Source organism: Entelurus aequoreus, unplaced genomic scaffold, assembly GCF_033978785.1.
Source record: "Entelurus aequoreus isolate RoL-2023_Sb unplaced genomic scaffold, RoL_Eaeq_v1.1 HiC_scaffold_36, whole genome shotgun sequence".
Classification (NCBI taxonomy): domain Eukaryota; kingdom Metazoa; phylum Chordata; class Actinopteri; order Syngnathiformes; family Syngnathidae; genus Entelurus; species Entelurus aequoreus.
In genome coordinates this window covers 344503-364693 of record NW_026907968.1, presented here as the reverse complement: position 1 = coordinate 364693, position 20191 = coordinate 344503, and the positions used below count along the sequence as shown (strand labels likewise).

General features: G+C 41.8%; 1 protein-coding gene and 1 long non-coding RNA gene across 2 annotated transcripts in view; both read right to left on the bottom strand.

The window, feature by feature from the left end:
• Positions 1 to 7000: 7000 nt before the first annotated feature.
• LOC133645306 (uncharacterized) lies at positions 7001 to 10566 on the bottom strand. Its single transcript, XM_062040191.1, has 2 exons — positions 8573 to 10566; positions 7001 to 8477 (listed from the first exon to the last, which is right to left on the bottom strand). Exons 1-2 carry the CDS (start codon positions 9809 to 9811, stop codon positions 8433 to 8435), a joined length of 1284 nt encoding a protein of 427 aa, XP_061896175.1. The 5' UTR covers positions 9812 to 10566; the 3' UTR covers positions 7001 to 8432.
• Positions 10567 to 17114: 6548 nt separating this feature from the next.
• The window catches only part of LOC133645312 (uncharacterized), a 44555-nt gene continuing 41478 nt past the window's right edge, over positions 17115 to 20191 (bottom strand). The window contains exon 11 of the long non-coding RNA XR_009824975.1: positions 17115 to 17260. This is a non-coding gene — a long non-coding RNA (uncharacterized LOC133645312). The remainder of the gene's footprint in view (positions 17261 to 20191) is intronic.

The following is a 20191-nucleotide window of genomic DNA, read 5'->3' as shown; positions in this document are numbered from 1 at the left end:
AGACGTCATAAATTTGTGTGGGTCAAATGTCACACCAGTTTAGCCAACCTTGCCTTAAATTTCGCTGTGTCCAACTCCGGCTAACCTAATGTACTTGCAGAAAAAAGCATCCTCTGCCAACGACAGAGGATGAAGAGGTTAAAAGAAATTTTTCGTCTCACATCGTCTATGCTTCTACACTCCAAACCACCAAAATTCTATCAACAATCCCCTTATGTTAAAAACAAGAAATCACAAGTTTTCAACAAACACACAGACAAATTATCACATATAAAACAACTCAATACAACCATAATTTACCCCATTCCAGGTTGTTTTTGGAGAACCTGACTAAACCTATCTTTTATCAAAAATAGATTCAGCAATTAGTCTTATCGATCCGGCTCTCTCCAGGCAGAAAATGTTTACACTTTAAGCAAAACGCTTACCTTGTTATGCGCGCGTGCAGCACACTGTCTGCCTGACTGAGAGAGCGGGAGCGGCTGTCGACCTGTAGCTTCTAAACCATCCTGTTCGTGACGCCAATTTGTGTAGTGGATTGTCCGAAGCTTAAACAGGCAACAAAAGTAGTTTAGTACAACAAATTTATTTGCCCATTATCAGAAGTGCAGGTTGAATTAAGTTGGCCGTGCAGACAGACCACATGTTACTCCGGAGCAAACAAGACACACACAAGCCAAAATCACTGTCGAGTTCCGGTCTTCTGCCATTTTTTATATGTCTTTTGTGCGTCATTGTTCCTTATCGAGTGCGTCAATGTCTTGCTGTTATCCCTATCTGTTCCATAACAACTCGAATCCTTTAGACAGTCAACACATTCTGTAGACAGGTTGGCACGACTTAACATTCACTTTTGTCCCACTGGCACAGAATAGGAGAGAAATCAAATGAGTGTACATTCCCATTAGACATGCAATATAGGTCAAAGGTCAGAAATTCTACTACAATATTGCTACTACGGATAATTTCAACAAAAACTCGTCAAAACAGCCCAATGCCTATAATATGGGCTTTTTAAACATAAGATCATTGTCTCCCAAAACGTTATTAGTTAATGAGGTCATTAGAGACACCAATCTTAACGTCATTGGTCTTAGCGAAACCTGGCTCAAACCAGACGATTTTTTTTGCGCTAAATGAGGCATCTCCTCCTAACTATACGAATGCACATATTGCCCGTCCTCTTAAAAGGGGCGGGGGGTCGCACTATTATACAATGAAAACTTTAACCTTACCCCTAACCTAAATGATAAATATAAATTGTTTGAGGTGCTTACTGTGAGGTCTGTCACACCGCTGCCTCTCGACCTGGCTGTTGTCTACCGCCCCCCCTGGGCCCTATTCAGACTTTATCAGTGAATTCTCAGAGTTTGTTGCTGATCTAGTGACGCACGCCGACAATATAATCATAATGGGGGACTTTAATATCCATATAAATACCCCATCGGACCCTCAGTGCGTGGCGCTCCAGACCATAATTGATAGCTGTGGTCTTACACAAATAATAAATGAACCCACGCATCACAACGGTAATACGATAGATCTAGTGCTTGTCAGGGGTGTCACCACCTCCAAAGTTATGATACTCCCGTATACTAAAGTAATGTCCGATCATTACCTTATAACATTTGAAGTTCTGACTCATTGTCAACAAGCTAATAATAATAATAACTGCTATAGCAGCCACAACAGTCTCTCTGCCGCACTGTTGTGACGAAACGGGAGCTGAGCCAGAAGGCAAAGCTCTCGGTCTACCGAGCTATCTACATTCCTACTCTCACCTATGGTCATGAAGTGTGGGTAATGACCGAAAGAATAGGATCGCGGCTACAAGCGGCCGAAATGAGTTTCCTCAGAAGGGTGGCTGGCATCTCCCTTAGAGATAGGGTGAGAAGTGCAGTCACCCGAGAGAGACTCGGAGTAGAGCCGCTGCTCCTTCGCTTGGAAAGGAGCCAGCTTAGGTGGTTCGGGCATCTCGTGCGGATGCCTCACGAGCGTCTCCCTAGGGAGGTCCTCGTTGCACGTCCCACTGGGAGGAGGCCCCGCGGCAGGCCAAGGACCAGATGGGGGGATTACATCTCCTCTCTGGCCTGGGAACGCTTCGGAATTCCCCAGGAGGAAGTCGCAAATGTTGCTCTGGAGAGGGAAGTCTGGGGGTCTTTGCTGGAGCTGCTGTCCCCGCGACCCGATTCCGGATAAGCGGTTGAAGATGGATGGATAGCAGCCACAACATTATTGCTGCCACAGCGATGACTCTTGCTGACCTACTGCCTTCGTTAATGGCACCATTCCCAAATTATATCGGCTCTATTGATAACCTCACTAACAACTTTGACGATGCCCTGCGCGAAACCATTGAGTAGCCTGGTCCCAGTGTTCGATGTGGTGTGTCCTGTTTTATAGGAATAAAAAGAAGACACAAAGTGCTAGATTGCGTTGTCATCGCAGGGTGTGACTTGACTCTTTTATTAAACATTTCTTGATTTCTTTACTCTCATTTGCATTTCTATTGTGCTTTTAATCACATCCAAATAGTTTCAATCATGTAATTTCAGTTCTACATTTGTTCATTCACATCGTTAAACAATTACATCTTTACTTCTGAAATGATAAAACAAATACACAAAAACATGGAGGATTGATCGTTACATACCCAAACACTATATTTCCTGTGTATAAGCATCACGTAACGGTACTGTTGCTTTAATAAACCTCTTCATCTTACATGTTTGTACTGTATCCTGACATTGCTTCTTTTTTAATATTGCTGCTTTCTTGAACGCTTTTTTCTATATTGTCACTGTCATTATAAATCAATTACAATTACACACATTGTTACCTGACTATACCTATAAAAACTTCTTAACAATCACAGTTTAACTTCAACAAATCCACTGCCGCCGCCATTCCCGCCCAACCACGCGCTCGCACACAAAGGGAGACATTGCTTATTGAACGTTACAAATTTCATCACAAATACACACTTTTAAACAATATACTTCGATATTTCTATATTCAGAAACGCTTATAATTGCTTGGAGACAAATGTGTTAATATGATCACACTTTACCGACCTGTTTTATAGGAATAAAAAGAAGACACAAAGTGCTTGATTGCGTTGTCATCGCAGGGTGTGACCTGACTGAGACACGGAAGCACTAACAATCACCTCTCATTTTCCTCCTTTCCTATACGAGTGCTCCCTCTGCTGGCGTGGCGGAATAACATGTCTTGTGGCATTCAGCTTGGAAACATACACTTTAGCTGTGACTTTAGATATGAAAATACCTCGAACTAAATTAGGATACTCTATTTACACATTCATTTTACAAAACAATTGTGACTACTAATTGTAAGTGTCACACACACCCCAACAAAAAAACGAATGGCTCCCGACATTTCACAACTTCAAAATACAACTATCACAAACTCTGTACATCTATGTAGGTGCCTTATGAGACATACATTGGCATGTGCGGAGATGTTTGTATGGTGTACACGTTTGGCGAACAGAATGACGGGTTGAAAAATTGGGATGTCACTGGATAGGGAAGCAGTGGGTGTCCTAGAATACTCCAAGCTACCATTGAAGGGCCTGCATATACCTCTGCACTGTTAACTACTGAAGGCACATTAAAAGAAGGCTGACCAAGGGTATCATAAGTAAATCGAGATGGCGGTTGCCTATTTCTAGTGGACCTTCTTGAGAGTTGTCCCTCAGTGTCAGGGGTGGGGCTCAGTTGCGATTGTTCGTCTTGCGAAAAAGACTGCTCTCGTTCACATCCCTCTTCCATGACAGGTAGGTTTCTGGGTTCAGATCTTTTAGTTCCCTCATATCCCTCTATATCCCCATCACTGATGTTCTCCAAAATATGTTCATCATTGTCCCGTAAATGATCCCTCTTTCCTGGTCCTTCTTTCCCATTCATGGGTGCATGTCTCCTATTTGCTGAGTCCCTTTTCCTCAAAGTTGGTCCTTGGTTGGCGATTTGGCTGAACTCCAGAGGGCCTGATTGAATTTTGGGGACCAAGGAGGGTTCCACGTCTGGTCTGTCTCCCGTACCAACGTTATATCTTAGCTCATAATAGCTAGAACTGCCATCATCATCAGAGCATGTGTCACTGTTTGAATCAGGTGGAATATTTATGTGAGTTGTTCTTGGTCTCCTTTCTGTTACCTTCTTTCCTCTCTCTTCCTCTACTGGTAGGTTGACAGGTAGGTCACTAAAAAGATGCAATAAATTACGATGCAAAACGCGTGACTTGCTGCCATCTTTTTCCGAAACTACCCTGTACACGGGATTGTCACCAACCTGGTCTTTCACAACATAAGTGCTGTTTTCCCAATAGGACCTTAACTGTCCAGGGCCACCTCTTTCACTTAGGTTGCGTACCAGCACTCGATCTCCCGGTTGCAACACTACTCCTTTCGCATGCTTGTCATAATACTTCTTACCGCGGGCACTTGACTTTTTGCTGTTTTCTGAAGCTATCCTGTAAGCTTCGGTCATGCGTTCTGCCCATTTCTCGGCATACCTTTTGGTTGTCTGCGGTTCCTCCTGGTGAGTCATCCTGAGGAGCAGGTCTATCGGCAATTGTGGATGACGCCCGAAAAGCAAGAAGAAAGGTGAGTAACCAGTTGCTTCATGACGTGTGCTGTTGTATGCACTGACAATCTGGGGTATGTAATCTTTCCACTTTTACTTCTTCTTCTCACTCAAGGTTCGCAACATTTGCAGCACTGTGCGGTTAAAGCGCTCGGCCGGATTACCCTGAGGGTGGTATGGGGTCGTCCGGGAATGTCCCACTCCGCTCAGTTGCTGTAGTGTTCGGAATAAATTATTTTCAAATTCGCACCCTCGGTCATGGTGCAGTTTCAAGGGATAGCCAAATCTAATATATATATATATATAATATAATATAATCATTAAAGATTTTCTCCGCCGCAGTTTTCCCTGACTTATTACGGGTCGCATAGCATTGTGCAAATCTGGTAAAGTGATCAACTACCACTAGGATATATTGGTAGCCTCCTCTACTCTGTTCTAAATGCAAATAGTCAATTGAAACAAGCTCCAGTGGAGAGTTGGTTGTTATGCTACTCATTGGGGCTCGTACGTGTGTCGCAGGTTTTTTTTGTTTTATGCACTGGCATTGTCTGGTAACATATGTCTCAATCTCCCGCCTCATGTAAGGCCAATAGAACCTCTGCCTTGCTAAACTAAGGACTCTTTCAGTGCCTACGTGACCCATGTCGTCATGTAAGTGCTTGAGAACCAATGCTTTGAGGCTAGCAGGTAAAACTAGTTGACGTCGCTCTGCGACTCTACGATAGAGGATTCCATCTTCGATGTGCAGCCTTGTCCACTCATGCATTACTTTTCTGCTTAACCCTTGCTGACTCTGCTTCATGCTGTCAGTCAGTGTTGTATTTGACTCTTTCAATCGTAGGATATTTCCAATCACTGGGTCCCTTTGCTGGGCCTGTTGGAGTTCAGTGAGACTAAATGGTGTCAATGTTTCTTTGGTCTTGGGTTCAAGCTGGTCACCTTGGGCCAGAGCCAAAGCAGCTATCCAGGCTACATCTCCTCTTTCGCCTGCTCTGCACCCTCACCATGTCGTGGTGACAACTTCCCTGGTCAATTCCTGGGTACACTCATTGACATATTTGTTGATATCAAGGGGGCAACGTGAGAGTGTATCAGCATCAACATTTATTTTGCCTGGTCTGTACCGTATATCAAATCTAAAATCTGACAGTTCACCCACCCACTTGTGGCCAACTGCATTTAATTTAGCAGTGCTCATGACATAAGATAAAGGGTTATTATCAGTGTAGATGGTAAAGTGTGGGGCATAATACAAATAATCCCTAAACTTTTCGCAGACTGACCATTTGAGGGCGAGGAATTCTAACTTGCCTGAGTGTAGTCTGTAGTTTTTCTCAGCTGGTGTGAGAGTCCTTGAGCCATACGCAACCACTCTGAGCGTTCCATTCTGTCTCTGATAAAGAACCGCTCCAAGTCCCTTGTCAGAAGCGTCTGTGTGGACTATGTAAGGCAGTTCAAAATCTGGATATGCCAGCACAGGTGGCTCTACCGACTGGTCAATCAGCTTGCATAAGGCTTCTTGATGCGTCCTGGTCCATTCAATTGGGGTTTTGGATGGCAATTGAGCACCTTTTCCTCTTCGAGCCCCTGGCCTATCCAGCAATGGTTGTCTCAAACTTCTCCCTGGTTGGAGGAGTTCATAAATGGGGCTTGCCATTCTGGAGAAATCCTGTATATAGGACCTGTAGTAGCTCAAAAAGCCTACAATCCTTCTCACATCTCCGATTGTAGTCATTCTTCAAGGCATACACAGCTTCCAAGTCTTTGGGGTCAATGCGCACGCCTTCGGCTGACACCAAGCGACCGACGTACCGCACTTCTTTTTTAAAAAGGTCACATTTTGTGGGCCCGAGTTTCACTCCATGCTTCTGCAGGGCTCTCAAAACTTTCCTGAGCACTTCAATGTGATCTTCAAAGGTCTTGGCAAAACACAATATGTCATCTAGGTACGGGATGCAACACTCATCCCTCAGGGGTGCAAGCATTTCCTCCATACTGCGCTGAAATGCAGCTGGCGCATTTGTCAGGCCGAATGGTATGCGTACCCACTCAAATAGACCCCATGGGGTGATAAAGGCGGTCAGATGACGTGAACCTTCTGCAATAAACCCTTGATGGTATGCCTTTCCCTGATCTAAGATGGAGAACCAAGTATATCCCCCCAGGGTGTCTGTGAGATCTTGGATCCTGGGAAGGGGATGGCGGTCAGGGACTGTGAACTGGTTCAGAAGACGATAGTCAATACATAGTCTAAGTGTCCCATCCTTTTTACGCACGCAAATGACTGGTGCGGAGTAGGGGGATTTAGACTCAACAATCCATCCTTTAGCAAGGAGATCCTCAATATACTCCTTGACCTCCTTGTACAAGGGTTTCGGAATGGATGCATAAGATTTTTGAACAGGGGTATTGTCTTTAAGTGCAATCGACATTTCTAAACTTTTGATACACCCCATGTCATTGTCATCTCGAGCAAATGCTCCTGCCTCCTCTCGCAAGAGTTGTTTGGCTATTTCCTGTTGTTCCTCTGTCGGTGGTCAATGTTAACAGGTGGGTCCCATGGCTCCACCACACAAGATATTGTATCCTGTTTGGTGTTTTGAGACTCAGCATTTGGGGACTCAAAAGGAACTTTTGTTTCAGTCAGCTGTGGTTCGTCAGTTGATACTATCTTAACAACAGGCTCAATGCTGCCTAATATTGTTTTACAGGATAATGTGACCTCATGCTTGTTGTGGTTGCCTATGGGGATACTCAAGCAGGGTACTTTTGCTTGGTTAATCTCCAAGAGACTGTCACCGACATCAAGCCGCTGTAACTGTGGGTTATTTTCATTGGGTTCAAAGAGCACAAGGGGGTTTGATTAGGGGGTTAGGGACGGCGTGGCGAAGTTGGTAGAGTGGCTGTGCCAGCAATCGGAGTGTTGCTGGTTACTGGGGTTCAATCCCCACCTTCTACCTTCCTAGTCACGTCCGTTGTGTCCTTGGGCAAGACACTTCACCCTTTGCCTCTGATGGCTGCTGGTTAGCGCCTTCCATGGCAGCTCCCGCCATCAGTGTGTGAATGGGTGAATGTGGAAATACTGTCAAAGCGCTTTGAGTACCTTGAAGGTAGAAAAGCGCTATACAAGTACAACCCATTTATCATTTATGATGTGTCAAACATAGGTGGAATCCTGCACTTTACTTGTCTGACCGCACCGGCTGGAATAACAACATCATGAAATCCCACTTTAAGCATACCATGTCTGACATCATTATCATGAGAGGCATGTGTCTGAATCAGACTGACAAGTGCTATTGCTTTGTCATTCTCAATGCTTAAGGCTCCACGTAGGAGGGTCACAAGGGCTGATATGAAGTCAGACTCACCCTTCGGTCCCTTTATCAAGCATTCAATTACGTTAAAACCAATAAGGGGGCGGTCCATGGGCACACTACTTACTAAGAAGGGTACCTGTATTGATAGGTTTGGGTCGCTATTATCAGGGAGACTCACATTCACTCCCACCCAACCGTCATACGGCAAGGGCTCCCCATTCACTGCGAGCACACTTAGAGGTTTACGCCCTATTAGATCTGCTAATGGGCGTGGTTTATGGTCGGGAAGGTAAGTTTCTACCCACTTACGATCAAGAAGACTCACTTGAGCACCTGTGTCCAGCAAACACTCAACTGTAAAATTGTTAATGTTGCACTTGACCCTGCATTTCTTCCCTACTAACTGGGCTACTTGTTCACGCACCTCAGTGTCTTTGGACTGAAGAGAGGACATTCCAATGTTTCTGCTTGGCACTCAGCAACAAAGGGTTGGAGTTGGGGGTTAAATCACCAAAATGATTCCCGGGCGCGGCACCACTGCTGCCCACTGCTCCCCAAGGGGATGGGACAAATGCAGAGGACAAATTTCACCACATCTAGTGTGTGTGTGACAATCATTGGTACTTTAATCTTTAATCTTACATGTGCTGGTCTCTCCCCTGGTGGCTTCAGCTCTGTAGGGCTCCAGGGGCTGTTGTTCATTATGGTGTGGACATCAGCAGGGGGTTGGTTAGTACTCTGGACACGAGGCCTCTTGAGACAGCCAACAGCTCTGTGCCCGACCTCCCCACATAGAAAACAATGGTGACATGGGCTTGTGCCTTCTTCAGCACACTTGGGGCAGCTATATTGTTTTGCTGTTTGCCTGGGCCTTGGTCTGGCATTTGTGCATCTACAGGGTTGTTCTAACATTTGTTTAGCTGTGAGAGACTCAACCAGTTTTGTCAGGGCATCAACTTTGGCATTAAGTTCCTCTATCACATTGCTTTTATTCTTTGTCTTATGCTGTAATGTTTTTTCTATGTCCTTATCAGTCTCAAGTTGGGCACTGTGAGCGTGTGTTACCTTATGACGAGATCCATGAGCAAGTCTTCGCTGCCTCTCACTCTCTTCACCGCACACCTGGCTCACATGCCGAATTAGTGCTTCATCTGACACAGCATAGTTGGACAACAGTGGTTTAAGTTCGGTGCGAATGTCACTAAATTTGGGTAGGAGGCCCTGGAGAATAGTGTGCAAAAACACATTCTGCACTGTACGAGGTTCATACTCAATGTCCATATTACCTTGTCTAGATGCAAACAGCACTTTCTGTTTTAGTCCAATCATCCTGTACAGGAACTGTTGGGGACTTTCACTCTCAAGCTGCCGGGTGCTCATTAACTCCTGGAACAACTCACTTCCACTTTTTCCACTTAAGTGGGAGCGCAAAAAGCTTCTGAGTTCACAGAGTGTTAAATCATCCTTGTTGACTAGCATATCTTTAAACTGTCCAGGTCTGACAATACGGAGGATGCCCTGGATGATTTCACCTTCAGAGTGACTTGCTTTGAGCCCCTCATCTATCTGTTTACAAAGTCCATGGTAGCTAATATCTGACACACTGTCCCCCACCTGACTCCCGTGAACTTTAAATTCTCTACGCTGAAGTAAGGGTATATCTCGTAAAGGAACCATACTAATAGGGCGAGCTTGAGAAGCGGCTTGATGTAGTGTTTGGGTACCAGGTGAGGTGGGTGTGTGCATGGCGGTATGGGCTTGCCGTGTATCAGTCAAAGTAGGCATGTTTGTGGAGTCGTACGTATGTGTTGCGTTATACGTGCGTGTCTTCTGTGTTTCATATTCAGATATCTTTCTCCCCAACGACTCATAATTGGCCATTAATATTTGGTACTCGAGTGCTTGTGGATCAGCGGAAAAATGTGGCAATGTGTCATCACTGTTATCCCTCTGTCCCTGTTGTATAGTTGTCAATTGTAAGGGTGGTGGGTTAATGACAACACACTATGTTTGCTTAGCGTGACGGACTTCGGCGAAACGACTGGCTCTGATGTCATTAATCGTATCTCTTAGAGATAGTAAGCATGCAATACCTTCATCTTCTGACTCTAGTAGTGTCCTACAATTTAAGTAAGTACATTTATAGTCAAAACAACTCTCTTCATCACCCTTAATTACCCCAGAAGAATCAACATCTGATACCGGTGTGATGTCCTCAATAATTTCAAAAAGTTCTTGTGCTGTCAACTCGTGGAGTATTTTCTTTACCTCCCACGTCAGCTCTTTACGTACACGTTCTCCCATGTTGATTGTGTTACTCAACGACAGACTGTAGCTTTGTTGTCTCGGGCAAGCGGTGCTGCACTCCTCCAGCGAAGGTCCCTCTCACACGCGTTGGTCCTGTTGCTGCCTCAGTCGCCACGCTGCTTCAACTTGCTTCTGCCGTCACGTCTGCCTTGGATTCGTAGATTAGGAGATCAGCATCTTCTTTTGTCGGATGCCGATCCCAGCGGTGCCTCCAGAATTCTGTTACAGGCCTCGCACTGAGTAGCCTGGTCCCAGTGTTCGATGTGGTGTGTCCTGTTTTATAGGAATAAAAAGAAGACACAAAGTGCTTGATTGCGTTGTCATCGCAGGGTGTGACCTGACTCTTTTATTAAACATTTCTTGATTTCTTTACTCTCATTTGCATTTCTATTGTGCTTTTAATCACATCCAAATAGTTTCAATCATGTAATTTCAGTTCTACATCTGTTCATTCACATCGTTAAACAATTACATCTTTACTTTTGAAATGACAAAACAAATCCACAAAAACATGGAGGATTGATCGTTACATACCCAAACACTATATTTCCTGTGTATAAGCATCACGTAACGGTACTGTTGCTTTAATAAACCTCTTCATCTTACATGTTTGTACTGTATCCTGACATTGCTTCTTTTTTAATATTGCTGCTTTCTTGAACTCTTTTTTCTATATTGTCACTGTCATTATAAATCATTTACAATTACACACATTGTTACCTGACTATACCTATAAAAACTTCTTAACAATCACAGTTTAACTTCAACAAATCTACTGCCGCCGCCATTTCCGCCCAACCACGCGCTCGCACACAAAGGGAGACATCGCTTATTGAACGTTACAAATTTCATCAGAAATACACACTTTTAAACAATATACTTCGATATTTCTATATTCAGAAACGCTTATAATTGCTTGGAGACAAATGTGTTATGATCACACTTTACCGACCTGTTTTATAGGAATAAAAAGAAGACACAAAGTGCTTGATTGCGTTGTCATCGCAGGGTGTGACCTGACTGAGACACGGAAGCACTAACAAGCACCTCTCATTTTCCTCCTTTCCTATACGAGTGCTCCCTCTGCTGGCGTGGCGCAATAACATGTCTTGTGGCATTCAGCTTGGAAACATACACTTTAGCTGTGACTTTAGATATGAAAATACCTCAAACTAAATTAGGATACTCTATTTACACATTCATTTTACAAAACAATTGTGACTACTAATTGTAAGTGTCACAATAGCACAGCTAAAGCAAAAAAGGGCCCCTAAAAGGCGCACCCCATGGTTTACAGAAGAAACTAGAGCTCATAAATGATCATGTAGAAAGCTGGAACGCAAATGGCGCGCGACTAAACTTGAGGTTTTCCATCAAGCATGGAGTGATAGTTTAATAACTTATAAACGCATGCTTACCTTAGCTAAGGCTAAATATTACTCAAATCTAATCCGCCTCAACAAAAACGATCCTAACCATCGCTAACCCAACAAGGGACTCCTCCCAGTAGCTCCACCCACTCGGCAGATGACTTTATGAATTTCTTTAATAAGAAAATTGAACTCATTAGAAAGGAGATTAAAGACAACGCATCCCAGCTACAACTAGTTTATATTAACACAGTTTCGACTGTATATACGACGGATACTGTCCTCCAAAATAGTATCTCTCTTTTTGATGAAATAACATTAGAGGAATTATTACGGCGTGTAAGTGGGATAAAACAAACATGTTTACTTGACCCACTTCCTGGGAAACTTATCAAGGAGCTTTTTGTATTATTAGGTCCATCAATGCTAAATATTATAAACTTATCACTTTCCTCCGGCACTGTTCCCCTAGCATTCAAAAAAGCGGTTATTCATCCTCTGTTTAAAAGACCTAACCTCGATCCTGACCTCATGGTAAACTACCGACCGGTGTCCCACCTTCCGTTTATTTCGAAAATCCTCGAAAAAATTGTTGCACAGCAGCTAAATGAACACTTAGTGTCTAACAATCTCTGTGAGCCTTTTTAATCCGGTTTCAGGGCAAATCACTCTACGGAGACAGCCCTCGCAAAAATGACTAAGGATCTATTGCTAACGATGGATTCTGGCGTCATTTATGTTGCTGCTTCTCGATCTTAGCGCTGCTTTCGATACCGTCGATCATAATATTTTATTAGAGCGTATCAAAACAACTGCTGGTATGTCAGATTTAGCCTTGTCTTGGTTTAACTCTTATCTTACTGACAGGATGCAGTGTGTCTCCCATAACAATGTGACCTCGGACTATGTTAAGGTAATGTGCGGAGTTCCCCTGGGTTCGGTTCTTGGCCCTGTACTCTGCAGTATTTACATGACACCTAACTCTACATGCCCCTAAAGCTGACCAACACGCCGGATTGTAGTCAGCTGGAGGCGTGTCTTAATGAAACTAAACAATGGATGTCCGCTAATTTTTTGCAACTCAACGCTAAGAAAACGGAAATGCTGATTGTCGGTTCTGCTAGACACCGACATCTATTTAATAATACCACCTTTGTCAGAGTTGTCCCTGACAGTTTGGTCAAGTTTTAGTTTTCCTCTGCGTTTGTCTTGGTTTCCTGTTTTTAGTTCCTGTCAGCACTCTTATTTTGGTTATTTCCTGATTGTCTCCCTGAGTGCTTTGTCCCCTCAGCTGTGGCTGATTGGCACGTGGCCACACCTGGTGCCAGTCAGCCAGCTGCCTATTTAAACCTGTCCTGTCCTCCAGTCACGGCTGGATTATTGTAGTGTCTACTGGTCAATGTCACTTCTACCTGTCATTTATACTTGTTGTTGTAGCTCTGTCTACTTCTGTCCACTCTGTTCCTATCATAGTTCATCCTGCTCGTTTCTTGCCACGTGAGTTTTGTTTATTCGTGTCACAGTTAGTGTTTTAGTTTCTTGTCCACAGTTAGCCTTTGTGCTATTTTAGTTCGTAGCCTAGTTTGTTCTCCGCCTTGTGCGCGCCTTTTGTTTGTTCCCTTTTGTTTGTTTTTTGCCAAAGTATTTAATTAAATCATGTTTTCTCGCACTATGCCTGCTATCATCTCTGCATCTTGGGGTTCGTCACCAACAAACTTTGACAACCTTAACATTTGACAACAAACAATTACACAAGGCGACTCGGTAAAGAATCTGGGTTTATCTTCGACCAAACTCTCTCGTTTGATTCACACATTAAGAGTGTTACTAAAACGGCCTTCTTTCATCTCCGTAATATCGCTAAAATTTGTTCCATTTTGTCCACTAGCGACGCTGAGATCACTATTCATGCGTTCGTTACGTCTCGTTTAGCATGTATGTCTAGCATTAAAAGATTACAGTTGGTACAAAATGCGGCTGCTAGACTTTTGACAAGAACAAGAAAGTTTGATCATATTACGCCTATACTGGCTCACCTGCACTGGCTTCCTGTGCACTTAAGATGTGACATTAAGGTTTTACTACTTACGTATAAATACTACACGGTCTAGCTCCAGCCTATCTTGCTGATTGTATTGTACCATATGTCCCGGCAAGAAATCTGTGTTCAAAGAACTCCGGCTTATTAGTGATTCCCAGAGCCCAAAAAAAGTCTGCGGGCTATAGAGCGTTTTCTATTCGGGCTCCAGTACTATGGAATGCCCTCCCGGTAAAAGTTAGAGATGCTACCTCAGTAGAAACATTTAAGTCCCATCTTAAAACTAATTTGTATACTCTAGCCTTTAAATAGACCCCCTTTTTAGACCAGTTGATCTGCCGTTTCTTTTCTTTTCTCCTCTGCCCCTCTCTCCCTTGTGGAGGGGGAGTTACACAGGTCCGGTGGCCATGGATGAAGTGCTGGCTGTCCAGAGTCGGGACCCGAGGTGGACCGCTCGCCTGTGCATCGTTTGGGGACATTTCTGCGCTGCTGGCCCGTCTCCGCTCGGGATGGTTTCCTGCTGGCCCCACTATGGACTGGACTCTCACTATTATGTTGGATCCACTATGGACTGGACTTTCGCCGATATATTGGATCCACTATGGACTGGACTTTCACATTATTATGTCAGACCCACTCGACATCCATTGCTTTAGGTCTCCCCTAGAGGGGGGGGGGGGTTACCCACATATGCGGTCCTCCAAGGTTTCTCATAGTCATTCACATCGACGTCCCACTGGGGTGAGTTTTCCTTGCCCTTATGTGGGCTCTGTACTGAGGATGTCGTTGTGGCTTGTGCAGCCCTTTGAGACACTTGTGGTTTAGGGCTATATAAATAAACATTGATTGATTGATTGACATTGAAGTACGACTGAAGGCAAGATTGTTTTATAAATAGCTCCGCAGTGACTCTACGGTTTAATTTTACATTTTCGAGATTAATACAGATCCCAAAAACACAACAGCAGGTACCAATAGGTAAGAACAGTTGGTTTTGTATAATAGGGCCCCTTTTGTTTTATTTTTAAGATATTTTTGGAGGAGCCACAGCTAATAAATGGTAATGGTGGATAATTGGAATAAATGGTATTTCGGGGTGTTAAATATAACAAAAATGTACATCAGACTTAACCGATCCAGCAAACGTGACCAAAAAGTGTAATAAGACCTGATTTTGGAAACCATTCCACCTCGAATATATATACAGAACACTTGGTAAGCAAAGTGCCTCCGTGACAAGGCGGAATCCTGATTGAGTTGTTTTTGTGCACGGTCAGTACATTTACAAGTACATGCACCAAAGAAAACCAAAATTATTACATGAAAGGGCTTGAAACTAGCTTTCTAAAACATAAATAAATATCAAGATACCAGTTTAACAAGTGTCAACATGTTAAAAAAAGACACATTTAATATGTGATATGGAGTGAGCACAGCTCTATGCACAGTGTAATTAATAAAGTTAGTGTTTGGTTAGTCAGTGATAAGTACAATACGATACAATAAAAATAGCGGCAGATCACATAAAGTATCATTAAAAACTATCAAGTATGTCTAGCTGAAGACCGCAGACACTGCAAAACGTTCACGTGCCCACCGCATGACACGCACAAGGTGGTGGTGACAAAAGTGAATCGGCTGCTTGATAGACACTGGTGGCCTGGAGAAACAATAGGCTGAAATAAATAAAACACATATTTTAAAAATGTTGCTGAAAATAACAAGGACAAAACTAAGTAAAATCTCAAACTACTTTCCACGCAAAAATGTAATCAATGACTTAATGCAAATGAGAGGTGCCGTAGAAAAAAAAAAATAATTTGAGGACAGCATTAAAGGGGAACTGCACTTTTGTTGGGAATTTTGCCTATCATTTACAATCGACAAGAACACATATGAATTTTATTTTGCATTCTGATTTTTAATTGTTGACTCATCCTCGGTGGCTAGCAATTGTGCTTATGAGAGTAATCCATTTTGCCTCTAAATCACCCTGAACATGTGCCAGCAATACTCCGTTTACAGTACGTGAAGTATTAGCAATATTGTAATTATAAACGTTGACGCAGACAAACTATTTTAAGACATCATACAGTAAGTGATCAGGTTATTATGGATGTTGTCTCTCATGAAATGTGTCATGATTAGTAGTGTTGCTGTTGTTGAAGGAAAAAAGTGAATGTTGTGATGCGTCGATTAAATGAATGTGCCTCCGTTTGCTTAAAATTTGTAAAATATGTAAATATTGGATGCTATTATGAATTTGTCTGTTAGTGCATTACATACTTCCAGCGTGTATATAAAACGTTGATAAAGCTGTTTGGATGATTTTTACAGTGCTTTATAGGTACGATCGACTCCCAGAGGCTTCATTGTTAGCTGACTTTTATTTACACGTTGGAATGCATAAAAAATAAAGCCTTATGTGTGCTTCTCTCACAAAAGAATTGTGAATTATAGGCCGAATTAAAAAAAAAATGCAGTTCTTTAAGACGTAGCATAGTAGCCTGGGAATAGAGATTACTTGTACTGTATATATATATATATATATATATATATATATATATATATATATATATATATATATATATATATATATATATATACATTTGCCTTGGTAAAGAGACTCGGAAATGACAGTATATCCTGTATATACTGTATATATATATGTATACATACTGTATATATATATATATATATATATATATATATATATATACATATATATATATATATATATATATATATATATATATATATATATATATATATATATATATATATACTGTATAGGTATGTCTGTATGTTAACGTTGTCATTTATTGTGTGTTTTTCTTTTTTTAAATACTCATATTTGCAAAACTTTGTTGAAACAGTGTTGCAAAAACTTGTATTGCTGCAACTTCTCTATTTGTGGGCATGGTTCTTTTGACTAAGAGTCTTGCACATATGCTTGCACAATCAAGACAACTGCAGTCAAAAAAGCCCTCTTGAACATTGTGCCTTATATCATTTGTATACAAATAAATTCTAAAGATAATACTTTTTTAACCACTTATCCACGAGGCTAATGTCTCTAGTCTATCATGTTTTTGGAATGTGGGAGGAAAGGAACACACAAGCAAACAAAACATGCAAACTTCACATAGAGGGGTTCGAGCTAGATATGAACCTAGAACCTTCTGGTTGCAAATTGGAAGGCTGTTTTGTCTTCTAAAAGCTTTACAGAACCATTTTGATGAAAACAAAAGACAATTCAAACCACAAAATGTACAAATGTGTAAAAGAATCAAGCAGTCAGAAAACAGCCTATACGGGCCCTGTAGCCATAGTCTAGGGAAAAGCAGGGCAGTGTGCAGATCATGCGCTGTGCGTAGGGCCCTGTGATCTGTTGGGGGCTCTGTTTTGTGTAAAAAATGCATGTATATGTCAATTAATTAAGGCTTAATATGAAATGTTTTCCACAAACATATTTCTAGCCTATCCCTGCTATGTCACTGATAAGAATAATGGAACATTTCCCTAGATATTCACAAAGTCTCTTGTGGTTTGCTGCAGTACTGGGCTTGTAAGCCGAAGCACTGGGTGTGATGATCAGCTGTGTCTGGCAAGCATCTGGAGTGAGAGAGGGAGAGTCATGATTCAATTAAAAAAACAAAAAACAAAACACTATTAGAATTAGAAAAGACCCCAAAGAGTGCAGATGCCCACCAGGCTGGATTTCCCAAGAGTATAGAATTAAAAAAAAAAAAATCCTAAATCCACACGTTTATCCAGGTAGGTTTTTTTTTAGAGACAGATGAAACTTTCTGAACTGAAAGTAAAAAGACCACAGGAAAAAATAATAGGTTACTCAGCTTTATTAATTTGATTTTACATCCATTTTTACATTTTTACATCCATTCATATTTCTAGCGATAGATTTTGTTACATTTACATTTAAGGTCAAAATTATTAGCCCCTTCTTGAAATCAAATTAAAGCCCTTTACCAATGAAAGGGTCATGACCCAAAGTGTTCACAGTTTGTGTGTGTCCACTAAACGAAAACAACATTTGTATAAGGCTTTATTTGTTGAATTGAAACAAGAAAAAAGTAAAAAGACGCATTCTCCAAAATTATTAACCCTTGGACAAGTAATTGTAAATGCCTTTCTGATTGAAAAGGGAAGATAATGTCTTCTGGCAGTTTCTAATAAAGTCGCCATATGTCTGTTGATGTATTTGTCTGTTGATGCACATTTTATCAAGGCAAATGTTTCAAGTACATTCAAACAACTTGGCCTCTAGCATGGACCATAACTTTCAGCTCCTTACACAAATTTTCTATAGGATTGGGCTCTGATGGGCCACTACAGAACTTTGATTTTGGTGTCTGTTAAAAAGTTCTTGATTAACCTTGATGTTTGTTGTTCATTGTCTTGTTGGAAGACTAAATGACAGACTTCTTGGTGTTATTCTTGACTAAATTAATATTGTTTTTTGTGGTTGCATATGTAAGAAACAAGGTTTCCTGTGCCTGAACCAGCAAAACACCTCAGCATAATCCTCCCACCACCATGCTTCACTACGTACAGTATTATTAGGGTTGAAGGTCAAACAAAAACAGTAACATCCCAAGTGTATTTAATACGACCAAAGAACCAACTTAAAAAATTCATCCTCGGTTCCATCTGACAAACGTCAGTCAAACTTTGATGTGCCGCTGTGAGAGCAGGTTTTTGTTGGGCGGTGGCCATGAAGTCCACTACGATGAAGATCCTTCACAACAATATGATGTGAAACATCAATTCTAGATGATGAGAAATCACCTTTGCTGCAATCAATTGTTGTTCACATTTAGAACTGAAAGTTACATAAATGTTGTGTTTTTGAACCACGCCCAAGTTTGTATTTAACAGAATTTGTTTTGTTTTTTGTTTGTGCTTTCCAATGATGACACACACATCTGTTTTGGAGACTCTGAGAGACTCGGAAATGACAGTATATCCTTCCACCTTAAGATGAGCATCTACTGTCCTCAATCTGATGTCCAGACTGATTTCCTTACTTTTTGGTATGATGAGATTACTTCTTATAAAGATACATGAGCAACTCTAGAGCAAGTCATTTTTGATCAAGTGGCTAAGTGATACTAACTGCGCTTTTTGGGGTTACCTTAATAAAATTCAGTGTTAATTGACAGCTCAGATGTGTATGCCAAGTCGGCACATCAAAGTTATGGCTGCCCTCAGAGTGCCGCATGTAACAGTAAATATTGATCTGAATATTGATGTAAAATCGCCTAACGGTCAAGGCTGGTTCTAGGCAGGCATATATAATTGGGCAGTCCAAAATGTGAAGGGGGCATCATATGTTGACGCTGTTCCATCATGCTCCAGCCCTTTTTTCTGCGCTTATACAATAGTAACATCCTTCTTCATAAAATGTGTTTCTTAGCTATGTGACCAAATCCAACTTGGAGAAGTGCATAGCACTCCGTCAGGCCTCTACTTTTAGACTTGTACAACTTGGGTGTCCCACCTGAAGACTAAGAAGCTCCTGCTGGTATCACTCTTAAAGTACCAGTAGAGTGGTAAAACAAGTTCACCTTATATGCTTATTTCTGTTGTCGTAGAATTTCTGACCTTTTGACCTATATTTCGTGTCTTTTAAGAATGTCCGCTCATTTTCAATTCTCTTGTATTTTGTGCCATTGAATGGACCAGTTGTGGGACAAAAGTGAATATTAAGTCGTGCCAACCTGTCTACAGAATGTGTTGACTGTCTAAAGGATTCGAGTTGTTATGGAACAGATAGGAAAAACAACAAGACATTGACGCACTCGATAAGGAACAATGACGCACAAAAGACATATAAAAAATGGCAGAAGACCGGAACTCGAGAGAGATTTTGGCTTGTGTGTGTCTTGTTTGCTCCGGAGTGACATGTGGTCCATCTGCACGGCCAACTCAATTCAACCTGCACTTCTGATAATGGGTAAATAAATTTGTTGTACTAAACTACTTTTGTTGCCTGTTTAAGCTTCGGACAATCCACTACACAAATTGGCGTCACGAACAGGATGGTTTAGAAGCTACAGGTCGACAGCCGCTCCCGCTCTCTCAGTCAGGCAGACAGTGTGCTGCACGCGCGCATAACAAGGTAAGCGTTTTGCTTAAAGTGTAAACATTTTCTGCCTGGAGAGAGCCGGATTGATAAGACTAATTGCTGAATCTATTTTTGATAAAAGATAGGTTTAGTCAGGTTCTCCAAAAACAACCTGGAATGGGGTAAATTATGGATGGATTGAGTTGTTTTATATGTGATCATTTGTCTGTGTGTTTGTTGAAAACTTGTGATTTCTTGTTTTTAACATAAGGGGATTGCTGATAGAATTTTGGTGGTTTGGAGTGTAGAAGCATAGACGATGTGGGACGAAAAATTTCTTTTAACCTCTTCATCCTCTGTCGTTGTTGGCAGAGGATGCTTTTTTCTGCAAGTACATTAGGTTAGCCGGAGTTGGACACAGCGAAATTTAAGGCAAGGTTGGCTAAACTGGTGTGACA

What these genes read in the sequence shown, in the direction of transcription:
- LOC133645306 (XM_062040191.1), bottom strand. Translation starts at nt 9,811, where the DNA reads ATGGCCAATTATGAGTCGTTGGGGAGAAAGATATCTGAATATGAAACA. An exon ending in CAGGGGAGAGACCAGCACAT is followed by an intron (nt 8,478 to 8,572) that starts GTAAGATTAAAG and finishes CTTGGGGAGCAG; the next exon opens with TGGGCAGCAGTGGTGCCGCG.